This window comes from Tupaia chinensis, unplaced genomic scaffold (genome assembly GCF_000334495.1).
Source record: "Tupaia chinensis unplaced genomic scaffold, TupChi_1.0 Scaffold000045_1, whole genome shotgun sequence".
NCBI lineage: Eukaryota > Metazoa > Chordata > Mammalia > Scandentia > Tupaiidae > Tupaia > Tupaia belangeri.
Window position 1 is genome coordinate 3,690,193 of NW_006159501.1, and position 16,002 is coordinate 3,706,194.

The window sequence follows — 16,002 nt, forward strand, 5'->3', positions numbered from 1 at the left end:
TTGCCTTTCTAAGACATTATTTTTCCTGGTATACCAGCATTTAGTTTATTTTTTTTGTCTCATTTTTATAAATACTTATTTTTATGTTGACTTTTCCAGTAGGATGTGTGTTCTTCAAAGATACTGTTTCTTAATTTACCTTTGGATCACCTCTGTCAAGATTGGGCCTAGTGCATGGTGAAGGTTGAAGTGTTTGAGCATGAAAGGAGGAGGGAAAAATGGAAGAAAAGTTTATAAATGGGAACCTAAAAAGGGAATATTGATCTATCATTTATTAGTCAAAGAAATTATTTTTATTCTCTCAAGCTAGCTGTTACATTAAAAAATATATGAATAAAATTATTTTGGTTTTGACGTTCCCATTATTTTGTGTAGTTGCTATTAGCAATTTAAATAGTATGAAGCCCCCTAATTTTTCCACCACACTCCATAGGTAGCAACTCGGTTTTCTTAAGTCACCTGCCATTTCCTAAATATCAGCCTTATGTTCAAAGTCACGCTATGTTTATTTAAAAAGAAAAAAATAATATATGTGTGCCTACAGGATTTATCAGCTTTAAAGAACCTTTGGTGGTGAAAGTTTTCTTGGTGAATTTTGAATCAGACCAATACCTGACTGCTTTAGTCTGATTGTGCCACTTTCTTACTTAAGATGTCCTCATGCCCTGCAGGCAAGGAGATCAGTGTCATAAGCCTGGCCCCTTGCGTGGCCCTCAACTCATTCTTCCTCAATGTCTGACAGGCTTTTACTTCAACTCTGCATTCTGACTTCTAGGGTCCCTACTTGCTGCTTTGACCAACAACTTCTTTTCTGCCTTAATTCTCACTCACTCTTAAGGACTTTCCTTAGAGAGTTGCTCCTCCATCAGCCTCTCCTGACCTTGCATGTTCCTTATTTCCAGTCTGGACAAAGAGCGCTTTGTGAGGGCATCTTGTACCCCACCCTACTGGAGCTGTAGAATGGCCATGCTTTGTAATGTCTGTTATCTCTCTGTATTTCCAGCTAGACTTGGACATACCCAAGGGCAGGGACTTGATTTAATTTTGTCTGTGTCACCAGCACCCAGCACAAGGCAGATGTGTGTACTCAGCAGATGTATGTTGAATGAATAAATGGGAAGCCTTCAGTCGTTTGGCGTCCTTGTGCCCCTCCGGTGTGATTTCTGATGACTATGGCCTGGCATTGTCCTGACGGCATGAACTAGGCCCCATTTTTTTGTTGCAAGTCCTTTCAGATTTCTTTTTTTCAATTTTAATAATCTAGGACCCTCTTACATGAAGAGAATAGCAGAGTCTCTGGATAATATGGAGACTTTCGGGACATTCTGGACCACAAGTATCTAGAGGAAAATTGAAAACATGCACTTTTAAGGTTTCTTTTTCCCCTCTGTGTTCATCAGTTATTCAGGAATTTAGAAGCCATTTACTGTTTGTCTCCAATGCGCCAGGCATTATATAGGTGTTAAGGGTAAAGAGAAGAAACCAGTTTCTATTCTGAAGGATCTTTTTATACAAGCAACCAGATGATTTCAGTGCAGTGCAGTACATTCTTCGACACTGGTAAGCACGAGTCCTTAAGGAATGCATAGCAGTTGCCTGTGCCCAGGGGAGGAAATGAAGTCAAGGAAACGCCTCAGAGCAGGAACTCCTGGGCTGATTTGTTAGGAATGGGCAAAGTGTGGCTTGAGAAGGGAGATTTTTTTCTCAAGTAACTGTAGTTTTGATATTTTTTGTTAAGATTCTCTTTGGTATTTTTAAAAAATTGATTTAATCACAATAGAGAACACATAAACATGTATACATGCATATGAAAGAGAGAGAGAGAGAGAGAGAGAGAGAGAGAGAGAGAGAGAGAAGTACGTACCTTGGCTGGGTCTCATCACTGGAATTCCCTTTCCTCTTGGGCCACACATGCATGTACCCAGTGTGTTTTCAAGCCGCCCTGGGTGTCTGAACCCACATTTGGCCAGGGGCTTCCAGCACTGCAATGCAGTTTGCTGTGACTGCACCACCAGGCTGAGCTTACAGTGGATTTTTGAACAGGAATCTAATAGGACCATGTAATTGTCTTTGGTAAAGGAGTTGCTCTTGGTGGCTTCCCAGGTAGATTCCTTAGTGAGCTGGCACTCAAAGTCACTTAGGATTTCTTCTCAGACGCTCTTTCAAAATGCAGCTGGCTTGAGAAGGGAGATTTTTTTCTCAAGTAACTGTAGTTTTGATATTTTTTGTTAAGATTCTCTTTGGTATTTTTAAAAAATTGATTTAATCACAATAGAGAACACATAAACATGTATACATGCATATGAAAGAGAGAGAGAGAGAGAGAGAGAGAGAGAGAGAGAGAGAGAGAGAAGTACGTACCTTGGCTGGGTCTCATCACTGGAATTCCCTTTCCTCTTGGGCCACACATGCATGTACCCAGTGTGTTTTCAAGCCGCCCTGGGTGTCTGAACCCACATTTGGCCAGGGGCTTCCAGCACTGCAATGCAGTTTGCTGTGACTGCACCACCAGGCTGAGCTTACAGTGGATTTTTGAACAGGAATCTAATAGGACCATGTAATTGTCTTTGGTAAAGGAGTTGCTCTTGGTGGCTTCCCAGGTAGATTCCTTAGTGAGCTGGCACTCAAAGTCACTTAGGATTTCTTCTCAGACGCTCTTTCAAAATGCAGCTTTTTAGTATTGTAAATCAGGGGTCAGTAAGCTATGCCCTACAGGTCGAATTCAACCCACTGCCTGTTTTTATGCAGTCCTTAGCTACAACTGGTTTTCTTTGAAATATATATTCTCAAAGAATACTAAAAACCAACGAAACAGACAAATAAAAGAATACATAACAGATATATGTGACCTGCAAAGCCTAATATAGTTATTGTCTGGCTCTTTACATCTCTCCTTTTATATCTGAAATACTCTAGTGGTTACATATACATCATACATCATGAGCTTTCCCACTTCCACAACTGTGCTTCTTCTCCCTGAAACATCGCCATTCATTCATGCGTTCATTTACTCATTCAGCAAAGGAGTATTGGCCATGTATGAGCCACTGTTCTGGGCTCTGGGAATGTAGCTGTGACGGTCGGCAGTAAGCAGATAGAAACCCAGTATGTCAGTCATGAAGAAAAGTAATGCAGGCAAAGGCGGAGTTAGGGGTGCTGGGTTTTGTAGAGTGTCAGGGAAGGCCTCTCTGATAAGGTGACATTTTTGTTGAGTCTGCAGGGAAGTACAGGAACAAACCGTAAGGATGTCTGGGAGAGAGACTTTTCAAAGAGTGGGACCAGCAAATACAAAAGCTCTGAGGGACTGCAGGGAGGAGAACTGTGTAGAGTTAGGGGAGAGTGTGGAGAAAGGGAGGAGATGGCATTAGGGAGGTGAGGTGAGGTGAAAAGCACATCGGACAGAGCCTAATAAAGTTTTAAATACCAGATTATATTTCTAGTGAATTGGGATTTGAGCAGATTAGGAACATGATCAGTTTTATATTTTTAAAAGATCAGAGTGTTGCTGGGTGAGGACGGTGCAACACATTAACCATGAATCACGGAATGTTTGCATAGAAAGGTTCATGCCCCCTTCAGTGTATTGCGTACCCACGTGGGAACCTGCAATGGCAGAAGCCCTGCCATCCTGTGGTCTCCTCGGGCACCCCGGAGAAGATGGGGACTAGAAAATTGAATGTGATTGCCTTGGGCTGGGTTGATAACATGACACTTCCCCTCACATTTCATGGGCCACCTTGTCACACAGCCACATTGCACGACAAGGAGTTGAGAAGGATAGGGAAGCAGATGGAGCATTTGGTGAGAACAGCCCACCATTGTGCTCACCGGTCTTCTTTCCACCCCAGCACACACACACTCCATCCCTCTGCTGAGGGAAGCAAGAGGGCCCCATCTCCTCAGGCCGTGGAGCGCAGTTAGCGTGATTCCTAGCAGGCTGTGCGTTGGGCCCAGCCAGGATGCAGACCGTGGACTAAGTGGGCAAACCCCGGCTTTGCTGCCCCTAGACCTAACCCTGCACACCCCATAGGTGGTGAGACAGGCACTGGGTAGCACACGCTCACCCTGGGAAGAAGGGAGCAGGGCTTTGATTCTTGGCAGATACTGCTCTAAGGTGGTTTTGGAATTTTTCTGTACATCAGTTATGAAGAGTTTTTTACCCAGGGAGCTGATTATGGTCCTTAATGTGGTCTTGATTCTACTTTCTACAGGTAGCTCAGTAACCTTTGTTCTCTAAGACCTCAGAGTCTACACACTGGGGAAGCTTTTCTGCTTGTTTCTGTGACCACACGTGGAGTGGGTGTTGGAGGCCTTTGCCCTCTTTGAAAGCTGCCCAGCTTTCTGCCTGCCTGGAGAAGATGGAAGACCCACGTGTTAAACTTCAAGTTACTCAAAAGCATTTTTAGCTCAGGCTTGTGGTTTCTTGGGCACACCACTATCTCATAAATTTAGATCCTTATTTATTTGATTTCTTGCAGCCACATGTGCCCATAATGACATCTGCCAGGTCTTTTTGTTTGTTTATTGTTTTTGAGACACTGTTCTCAAGTACCATATATCTCTGAAATGTCATCACATATGTCATCTCTCTCGACTTAAACTATCAAGTTTCTGTTAGAGGACCACACTTAATTGGCTCTCTTCCCTGAGTCATTTCCCTTCAGTTGAAAAGAATTTACAGGGTGTCACACCCTTGGTTTATCTTTCCCTTGAAACATTTTAATCTTTTAAAGGTTTTACCTGGCATTTGTTATCTAAGGATTTCTTCCTTCCTTTTTTTTTTTCCTTTCTTTTTTTTTTTTGAGAAGTTTTTACTATAAGGCACCTACGCTTACCAGAAAGACAGAGAAAGACAGAGACAGAAAGCGAGAAATCACCCCCCAGGGGGGACGGCCATGCCTCAATCCCTTCTCCTCCGTTCTCCTCTCGGGATCTTGGACATGCATGCACATATGACCAGCATGAGTTTAAGCCACCAGGTCCGGGACTCGAACCACGGTCGACTACGTGGGAGTCCAGCGACATAGCCATTACGCTAACTGCTGGTCCTCTAAGGATTTCTTGATCTTATCTTTTACTACTGGGGTCTAGGATTAGTAAATTGTTTTTGTTTTGTTTTTAACTCAGTAGGGCCATGAATTTTGGAGCTGTTTCTCTTCTATTTCACTCATGCTTATACTCTGGACCAGATTTTTCTAAGCTCATGTCTTTATTGTAATAGTTGCACACAGCAGCCTGTAACATCCAACACGTACTACCTGTGTTCCATTTTCCAGCCTCCCTAGACCCACATGTTTATTAGGGGCATGATCTTCTCCACAAGCTACTATGGGTAACAGTTTTGTTAAATAATTATAACATTATGTAGATCGCTATTTTTGCAATATCTGAAAACCAAATCCACTTACTGCCTTGCTCTCGGTCCCTGCTGTATGTCAGAACAGGCTGGTGTATGTAGTGACTTTTAGCCCTACAGAAAACTCCTACTCCAATAAGAGGCCGTCAAGGCTCTGCACCCCAAGGCCCTCAGAATCCAGGCTAATGAAAGCCCTCCTATTTTGTAATGGCCCTGCCTGGGACCTGCACCATCACTTGCCAGGACTAATAAAGAAGACAGTTGCAAATCCACATGGATTTTATGGCCTTGGCTCAGAAATGGCATGTCACTTCCACTCAGATTTTCTTGGCTGGAATGTGGCTTATTCTAACTACAAGGAATTGACAGATGCAGTGAAGGGACTGAAATGCTCACGTTTGGTGAGCACCACTGTCTTTCTCACATCGAGGGGCAAGTGCGAACCCTCACGGTCCTCTTTATAAGAGGTAATGGTGGCTGGGAAGGGTGCTGGCAGAGAAGGTGCTGGATACATTTTGAAGGTAGACCCATTAAGATTTGCTGATGTCAGAGATGACTCCCTAAATGTGTGTTTGTCTGTTTTGTTTTATTTCCCTTCTCTCTCTTCTACTCTATGTGATTTTTTGGTGAGCCTGGTTTACGTTTTTTACGACATTATTTGAAAGGGCTTGGGAAAATAGATGCTTAGTACCTATTTATTGACTAATGAGACAATTTAGCTACTTCTCTTAATTTCACAAAACTCGCATTATTTTTAATAGCAAGTGCTAATTGCTACAGGGAATAGTTAAAATTTTAATCTTGATTGGTTATTATAGTAATGATGTGTGTGAATGGTGTTTTAATGCCGTGGGCTTCAGAAAAGAATGTTAAGAATAAAGGGTATAGTAAAGAACTTGTTATTATTTTTTATTCTGGTACATTTCTTCAGTTGTTTGTTCCTTTTACTTCTGTTCCTTCCATCATAGAACAGTTTAAAGAAAGAATATCTGCCAGAGGGTTCATTGTTAAACTTGTATTTATCATACCCTGGGTTCTTCCAGCCATGACCCTGTTCTTACAAAGTCAAATAGTGAAAAGCTTGAATTGACTAAAATGCCTAGTCAAATAAAAGCCCTTCCACATTTTCTCATTTTGCTTCTTAGAGGTCCTGGCTATCTCAGGAGGATGAACTGAAGGTTGCCTTCATTTTTACTCTGCATCCTTTAAGTGTCAGATTATTGTTATTTGAAGTTTTTAATTATTTTGAAGGATGATTTAAAATAGGAAAATACCTTTTCTGATTACACAGCGGTGATGAGGTCAAATAATTTAAACTCATAAAAATTCACTTGACTCTTGTGAGCACTAGCAGCTTTTATGAAGCACAGATGTCGGGTCAGTGTGAGGCCTAACCTCGGTAATGCTGGGGTGACAGTTCTTGTGCACACAGCGAGGACGGGGGAGCATGCTCTCGGAGGTCGCAGCAGAGGCTTGTGCTGGACTGGCTACAGGTGCCAGAGCGATGAGCCTGGTTGGCTCCACGCGTCCTAGTGTTGAAACACGGCTGTGACTTTCCCTCGCAAAGGAGAGGGACGAGCATTTCATTGAGACAAGAAGACACATAATGACACCAGAGAGTGATGAAGTCTGTGTGGCTGGAGTAAAAGGTGTGTGTTACAGTTAGGCCACGAAGCTAGAGCTTCGGGCTAGTTTGTGAAAGACCTTGAGTTCCATGCCAAAGAATGGGGAGCTTATAAAAAAGGATTTCTCAAAGGGAATTATATGACAAATTTAGTAGTTAGATGAAAAACTTAACAGATGGAGAATGGCCTATGATTTTATCATCAGATCAAATTAAAATTCAGCTTTCATTAACTGAACCTTGCTATGGTTTGAATGTGTCCCTCAAAAGTCCCTGTGGTGGAAACGTAACTGCCACTATAACCATATTAAGAGGGCAGAAACTTAATTTGACTATGATATTAATAGATGGAACTTTTGGGCAGTCATTAGTATTGGATAAAACCATTATGGTGGGGCCCGTGGATGAATCGTGGCTGTATGAGAAGAGGAAGAGAAGCTGGGGCTGACAGCCAGTGGCACAGGCTCTTGTCCTCTTGCCATCTGATGCCCTGTGCTGCCTTGGGACTCTTCATAGAGTCCCCACCAACAAGAAGACCCTCAGCAGGTGCCACCCCTTGATGTTCGATCTCCAAATCACAAACTAAATACACCAGCATGCTGTCCTAGTCACCCAGACTCAGATATTTCTGTCACAGTAACACCATGGAGCAAAACAAGCACTTACTATGGGCAAGGCTCGGTGCTGGTTACAGCACAGGCTTTCTCATTAAGTTTCATTAAACGACATGGTGCAGCGTGGGGAATGTGGTAAAAATGTGCTCAGGTACTGGACAGGAGGCCAGAATTTTGGCTCCAAAGCAGCACAAAGAAGCAGAGCCTAAGAAGGCACCAGTGTAGCTAACAGGTGTCTGGTTCCTTGATCATAGTGAGCACAGTGTAGACTATTTTGTATTCTTGAGAGTGAGCCTAAAATGTTTAATATTGTTAGAAATACATAATCCCTGTATACCTCACATAGCACCTGACATATCAGTGAATAAATGAATGAGTACAGTATTGTTTTGGAAATTTTAAAGTAGAAAAGAAAAAAAAGTACTTACAATTCCAGTAATTTAACATCACTCATTTCTTGTGTATATTTATATAAATACATATATATTTATATAGCTTAACATATGTAAAAATGTAAAGTATGTTTATATGTAATTTATATATTTTGTATACGGATGTCATTTAAATATCATGTAAGCATGATAACAATTTTACATCCTAGTTTCTAATTTTAACATTTTATGACTATTTTTTTCTAAATTGTAGTACTTTTAAAAAATTCTTATTTAATGACTGTATAACATTTTAATTAATAATTTATCAAAAGCTAGTTACCAGTTCTCTTGTCAGCCAAGTTGTTTTTGGTTTTATTTTTATATTCTTAATTAGTCCAGTTAAAATCTTTATGATTATATATTTTTTCTTCCATTGAATCATTTCCTTATGGTGGATGATCAGAACGGGGAATTATGGTCATAGAACTGACTCTTCATTTCTGTACTGTGACCAGCAATCAGTGTGAAGACTAATTTCATCATAACATGAACTACTTTGGAATTATAATTCTTCAATAAATCTGTACTGCCATTTTAGTAGTAGAAATGGAAACCTCACTATTTTTGTTTTCTTTACAGAAGAAAAATAATATAACATAAGTTCTATCATAGATTAAAATTGTTCATTAAATTTTTATTTTTCTCTCTACTTCACTTAATATCTTAATAAATATGCAATCTGTAAAAATGTTGGGCTGGTTTGTCTTACTATTGTTTAATATCTTTTTTTTTTTAAGCTGTCAGTGGAGACTCGTGAAGAGATGACTAGAAAGGCTATTAAGACAGTCAGACATTTTATTGAGAAGCCAAGGAAAAGAAACTCAGAAGAAGACATTCAAGGAGCAAGTGATTCTAAAGTTACCTATGCAGATACTTTGGATCATCTGGAGAAATCACTTGCTCATCTGGAAACCCTCAGCCATAGCTTCATCATCTCTCTGAAGAATAGCGAGCAGGTAATGACCTGGAAACCGCTGTGTGCTGGCTCACTGGGATTCTATCAGTAGATGCTTCTACTTGTTCTTTCAGGCTACATTAGGAGTGTCGATAGGCTTTTCAGACCTGCAGATATCCTTGGAAATGGTTCTCAAACGTTTATCCTTTAACCTCTTGGTTATCACTTGATTGTCAGTTTAGTTTTCACCTCTTCCAGGGGAGGCAGGGATGAGAGGACGACAAGGGCTGGAGAAGAGGAGATGGTTGGTGGGGGCTGAGCACTGCTAGGTGCCTGGGTTGGGGCGTTCTCTGAAGTTAGGACGTAAGCAGCCCCACTTGCATCTGGCCAGTGTTTGCTCTGCAACTGAACGATGATGAGTTCCTGCTCCTCCGACTTGCAGGAAAATTCGGAAGTAGTCTTTCACAACGTTACAAAGTTATGTGTACTCATAGTGTTTTTATGTTGCATGTTTCCAGTTTATTGATAAGAACTTTTTGGCTAGTCAAGTTGTTCCTAGTTGGTTTCTAGTGGAGAATTTCTCAGTGTTGCAGAAACAGCATTCTCCAGCAGCCCTTCTCCTTGATTAGGTTTGAGGATACCAGAAGCCCTCTGAGGCCCTCAGAGATTTTGTTCTGTTTTCTACAGTCATTAGAGTTTAGATATTCTTTTCCATTACTGGAAAGGTGGAAAAACAGTAAGTAAATGGTTTTGAAATGGAATTTGAATATGTGTATAATATTCCATTTGCCCTTTAATGTTACAGTAAATGAACCTGTAGGTGGCCTCTTTCATTTTTCCTAAACGTTACATGTTCATTGACTTGTATTCTTAGATTGTATGGAATATCCCAGAATAGAGAGATTGGTCAGTGGGGACGAATTCAGGTAATTGACAAATGGAAGACTTCAAAATTGGTATGAGACACATAAATGCAAAGCCCTCATGGAAGAGATAATGGGAAGCACTGAAAAGTTTGAGACCAATTTTATTTTATATTTTTTAGTGCCTATTAGCCTGCTTAATAAATAACATTAAAGAATGGTATAAACAATATAGAAGCCCTTGCAGGAAACAAATTGGCTTTACCAATCTGGATTTTTATCCTGCCGACATTTTAGTACTACAGTCCATAATTACGAGAACTAGGGTAGAGTTCTAACCTTCAAGTGACATGATTTATAATCACTAATATAAACATTTTAAATACTTGTTCATATATTTTTAAGTGAAATATGTTATATTAAAGTCCAGAGAATTGGCACTATTGCTCTCCTTTGTGTAATAGTCTGCACTTGTTGTCTTTCAGTGGCTAAAATAGTGTACATGGATTCAAGGGGGTTATTAACAGAAACATCAGCTGTTTGTCTCATCTAGACTGTGGGTTAGGGTACCATGTGGCCACTTAGGAATGCCATTCAGTCAGACTGTGGATGGTCCGTAATAGGAGACCCTTATTATGTCTTAATTGGATAGTCTTAGATTTTATTAAGGCATATTTTATGGTAAAAGGTAGAAATAACCTTCAGTCCCATACATTTAAGTTCAGACTTTGATTTTCAGCTCCTTAATTATATACCCAATAAAAGAATGTCTTCTATCTTGAAGGTTAAAGGCCTTCATCCTCTAGATCCTCAGTTTCTTCTCCGAGGTAGGGATACTAGTAATTGCCCTGCCTAACTCATAGGAGTTCTTTTTTCCAGCAAGGGCACATGCGCTTGCTGGAGACAGAGAGAGAGAGAGGAAGCGGAGAGAAGGAAGAAAAGTGAGAAAGCATCCCCAGGGAGGATGGCCATGACGCAGTCCTCCTCCATTCTCTTCTTGGGATTTGGGGCACACATGCATACACATGCACTGGTGTGTTTTCCAAGCTGCTGGTTGTGGGACTTGAACCTTGTGGTCAGTCATGTGGGATTGAGTACATTACCCTCTGTGCCATCTGCTGGCCTGGTTGGACTTTTTTCTTTTGGATAAAAAAAACTCACAATGGGCAGAACAGTAAAATGTAACTTCACGTGCCCAACTCCTAACTTCATCAGTTATGAAAATGTGACCCGTCTTAACACACTTGTGGATCTTGCTAAAGCAAATTCTCATCATCTTTTTATTTTCTCCCCAAGTATTGTCTTTAAAAGATGCATTTAATCATAACCACTACATTATCCCAATCAAGAAAATTAATTGTAATTTTGAATAACATGAAATACCCAGTTAATGTTCAGATTTTCACATGATAATGTTTTGTAAGATAAAACAGTATATTCAGGATTACTAAGAAGAAGCTAATGAAGAACCTGGAAAGTGGTATCATCATTAAATGACCATGTGTGATTTGCAAATAAACTATAGCTTAAGTCCTATTTCTTACAGAGATTGTCTAAGAGAGGCAAGCAGCTTGGCACAGGAGGTGGGGAAGACTTTAGGTTCTAATCTTAACTCTATTACTTCCTAGCCATGTGACTTTGGACGTGTTACTTAATATCTCCCATCTACAGCTTTGTTGTTGTTGTTAAGGTTATTTATTTGTTCCATAAATGGGAGAGAGAGACAACTCCCCAACAGGTCTTGACATTGTAATCCATTCCCAGCTTCAGCCAACCCCAGATCATGGGCATCCATGTGTCTGGTGTACTCAGGGAAGTCTCCAGACATGAACCTGGAACCTTCCCACGTTGGTCAGTCTTGCAGAAGGTCTCCTTTTATCACTGCACCACTGTCTAGCCCCTTTCAGCTTCCTTTTTGATAACATGGTGCTAATTAAAAATACTTGGCAGATTTATTATAAGTATTAACCTAGATACCATATGTACAATACCTTAGTTACATGGTTGATAATAGATTATAACTTATGTACTTGTAATGCAGAGGCAAAAATAAAATGGAGAAACTCATACCTATGAGTTACTTTATGTCTCACGTCGTGCTAACGTACTGGCTTTTATATTATTTTAGTTAATGTTCGCAGTGCCTTCTAGTCACAGGACTATTGTCCTCATCCTCATACTATGGATTCTGAAATTTGAGATTATAAAGGGTACTAATAAGTAGTAAAGTAAGGATTAGCCTTTAGAAAAAAAAAGATTTATTTATTTAATTCCATTTGTTATTATTATTATTATTATTATTATTTAATTTGACCAGAGGGGGTGGTGAGAAAGCAAGCCACCAGATCCAATACTAGAACCATGGTTGACCAAGTGGAAATCCAGCACCTTTAACCACCATGCCACCTTCTGGCCCCAAACCTAAGCTCTTAATAACCAACATGTGTCCTTTGTTATGGTGCTGATGGTTGTAATGTATTTGGTGTGAGGATCTTCTGTGCACTTGTAGACACATTTAATTTCTATCTGGTACTTAGGTGTTGCTTACTCTGTCTTTTCAGGAAACCCTGCAAAAATACAGTAACCTCTATGATCTATCCCGATCAGATAAAGGGAAACTTCACGATCAAGCTGTGGCCATGTGCTTAGATGGTCAACCTCTCAGAATGATTCAGCAGCTACTAGAAGTGGCTGTTGGCCCTCTCGACCTATCACCCAAGGATATAGTACAGAATGCGGTCATGAAAATAATTTCTGCATTGAGGTGAGTTATAAAGTAGTCATTGAAGAAAACTCAAGCTGATATTCTTCCAGTAGTAGTAACCTGCCTCATGGTCATTATGCAACTAAGCTATCATCATGTATGTGGAAACATGTTTTATATTTTGAAGTGCTTTACGAGAATAAAATGTTATTTTTAGAGTTTGCAAAGTCTTACATTTCAGAATACCTTGAGAATGGAAAACCATGAACACGTTTCATCATTAGTTTTGTGGGTAGTTTTTGAAGAAGCTAACTTGTGGTTGGACTTCTTCCTTCACTTGAGTGATTCTTGAAATAAGGGAAAAGCCAAAATGGCACGTGAAAACAGCTTAGCTAAGTGGCAGACCACCCTGTGACTCAGTGTGGTTTTCCCAATCCTGTCTTTTCTAATTTCCCTTCTTTGTAGCGGTGGGAAATGGTTCCCAGAAGGTTCTTTTGAAGTATGCAAGGCAAGGTTAATCATACACTGAAGGAGTTAGACATCTGTTAAGTGTCTTAGGACATTATTTACCTGCAATTAATGGCATAAAACTGACAACTGAGGAATTCTGACTTTATGTCGATAATGCTGGTGCCTTTGTAGGAATGCATCCGAGAAGATTAGAAAGAACGGAAGAGTGAAGCTCAGAAAATAATGAGGCATCAAGTGCTTTCTGTGAATAATGCAATTAGGCTAAAAGATTTAGTTGTGTTTAATTTATTCTCCTTTTAAACATTCTTTGTAATTCTGTATTGCTCTTGAGGAACTTTTTGATTAAATGCATGTCAGTTTTCTGCAGCTGAACTGAAATCAAATGAGCCTTTATCAGTTTAATTATCCTAGCCTCATATAGTTTTCACCTTAATGCTCTGAGCTATCTGGTAATTTCATATATAAGGGGAGACATAAAATATTGTAACAGTTCCTAGGAAAAAAATGCTAAATTAATAAAGCTTTGTTCTATTATTAGCATTATTATTTTTTTGTTGTTGAGTAGAAGAACCCCTCTTTCAATATGACAGATACTTGATTTTTTGCATTTTGTACATTTTCGTTTATAGTTATCTTTTTGTTTCTTCAAACTTTAAATTAAATGCACAAAAACATGATATGTTTTTAAATTTGAACAACATTTTGAAAAATTAGTGTTTTGTTGAATGTAGTTTCTTTCCTAAAATCATACATTCTCATTAATAATTAAAATATGTGATTTTTTTACATTTATGAAACTCGGACATAAATTATACTTCTCTCTGCTTTCTCTACATCTACCTATACTGTTGAAGATTTAGTTCTGATCAAATAAATGATATACTTTGCATACAGAAAACTTTGAGTAAATCTGATTTAAATCTTTCAGAAGAGCATCACTCAAGCCTGGAGGGAAAAGGGAGTTTGAGGAGTTCAGCTACCTCTTTTTCAAAGGAAAAGAAATTCCTCTTGACATTGTGCATACTGGTTGCTTTTTAGGAAGTTAGTGAAAGGACATTTAGTATTTAGTAGGCACAAAATGGCAAAGACATAAAAGGAACCTAATCCAGCACTTAATTTAAATCATTAACTTAAATTATTGGGAAAACTCATCTGGAACACTTTTCCCTGCTGCATTTCCAGAGTCCAGAAGAATTTCACATGTAGACATCTGTAAATGGGCATAAGAGTGGTACTTATCTCATGGACTCTTGTGATTATTAACTGGTAGAATATATGCAAAGCACTTAGTAGTGCCTAGTACCTTGTAAGTAGCAAGTAAACATTACTTTTATTTTTTAAAAGTTCAGTTTGAAGATTTAGCTCATTATTACATATTTAATGCTTAAAATAGCTCATATATTTAATGTTTAATCAGTGTCTTTGGCAAGACAGAATGCAAGTAGATCGTGTTACTCTGTGGATAGGAGAACATACATATGTGAGACTGTGAGCTCCTTACAGGCTGAATTGGCTTCTGTGTCTTCAGCACCTAGTCTGGGCTTGGCACCCTGCAGTGGGCTTCAGTGCCCGCACCCCACCGGCCTCATCTGAGTGTGTAAATGCCAAGCTTTTCTGAGCTTTGGGTGATCATCTTCTGAGTTGGTTCTGACTTTCTTTCCACAGAGGAGGCAGTGCTGACCTCAGTGGGCCGAGGGACCCACTCCAGGTCCTGGAAGGTGTGGTCGCAGCAGTCCATGCCAGTGTGGACAAGGGGTAAGCCTGTAACAGTTTGTGCATCTTCATTTACTGGCTTTTTCCATGGTCTTCAAATTGCTTTTCATGTCTCTGTTCATGAGGCTTCCCAACTAAACCATATCTTCAGGTGTTTCTGAAGGAAGAACTGAGGACTTGCTGAGACACGGCTTCCCCAGTTGGCGCTGACCCCGTCAACCCTAGCATGACTTCCACCAGAACCCACTTGCTGTGCACAGCACTGTCCCTTCTCACCTTCTCCGTGGGGGACACCAGGGAAGAGACTGCTGTGAGCTCTTAGGAGAGGAGAGCTTCTCGTCTCCTACAGCTTGACCATATTGACTCAGTATAGTAATTCCTAGAGAACATATCTAATTTTTTCAGCTTTTTAAAAAAAATATACATTCAATCACTATACATCATTAGCGTGTAACATGAATTTACCAAACACGAATACACTTCACATTAATCCAGTTGAGGATACCATACACGTTGTCATCAACAGATAATAATCCATTTCTCTGTGAGGATATTATACACATTATCATCAATGGATAGTAATCTATTTCTGTGTCCCATAAATGTCTTGCCTCTATTTTTTTCTAAGTCTGCTTTGTTTGAGGATTTAGAGTATACAGGCTTATCAATATAAAAAGATATTTCTAATGCTATTTTTTTAAGAATTATTTTATTTAACTTTATTCATTCACTCATTCATTTATTTAAATTTGGCCAGAGAAGGACAGAGTGAGAGAGAGAGGGAAAGTGAGAAAGCAAACAGGTTCGAGACTTGAACCACAGTTGGCCATGTGGGAGTCCAGCACCCTTAACCACCACACCACTTGCCAGCCCCTCTAATGCTATATTTTTTTTTTTATTTATTTTTTTTTTTCCTGTTACTTTTTTTTTTTTTTTTTTTTTTTATTTTATTATCATCATAATCTTCTTTCTATTACACTAGATTACATATAACTTTACATTGACTTCCATTGCTTTTTCAAAATGGGATGCCATGCATGTCAGTCAATACAGAGATATCAATCTCCCTGCTTTATCATTCAATATCTTTTCCATGCTTTTCCCAATAATTGTTATTATTATTTTTTTTAAACAATCAATCACTATTTCTCATTTTTGCTTATTAAAAAGACTTCACCCATCATGAAATACTTCCCATACCGGTTCAGTTGAGAATACTATACATGTCATCATCAACAGGTAATAAACCATATCTATTTCTCATTAACATCCTGCCTCTCTATTGATTCACTGCTGTCTTTATCCTCTTCTCTCTCCTTTTTTTTTTT

The 16,002-nt window shown here is 39.4% G+C and overlaps 1 protein-coding gene across 3 annotated transcripts in view; it reads left to right on the forward strand.

Annotated features, from left to right (window-relative positions):
• The window catches only part of NBAS (NBAS subunit of NRZ tethering complex), a 423,746-nt gene that overhangs the window by 349,280 nt on the left and 58,464 nt on the right, over positions 1-16,002 (forward strand). For all 3 annotated transcript variants that reach the window (XM_014589621.2, XM_014589625.2, XM_006140811.3), the window contains 3 exons: positions 8,766-8,984; positions 12,348-12,550; positions 14,627-14,716. In XM_014589621.2, coding sequence (XP_014445107.1) covers positions 8,766-8,984; positions 12,348-12,550; positions 14,627-14,716 — 512 coding nt within the window. The remainder of the gene's footprint in view (positions 1-8,765; positions 8,985-12,347; positions 12,551-14,626; positions 14,717-16,002) is intronic.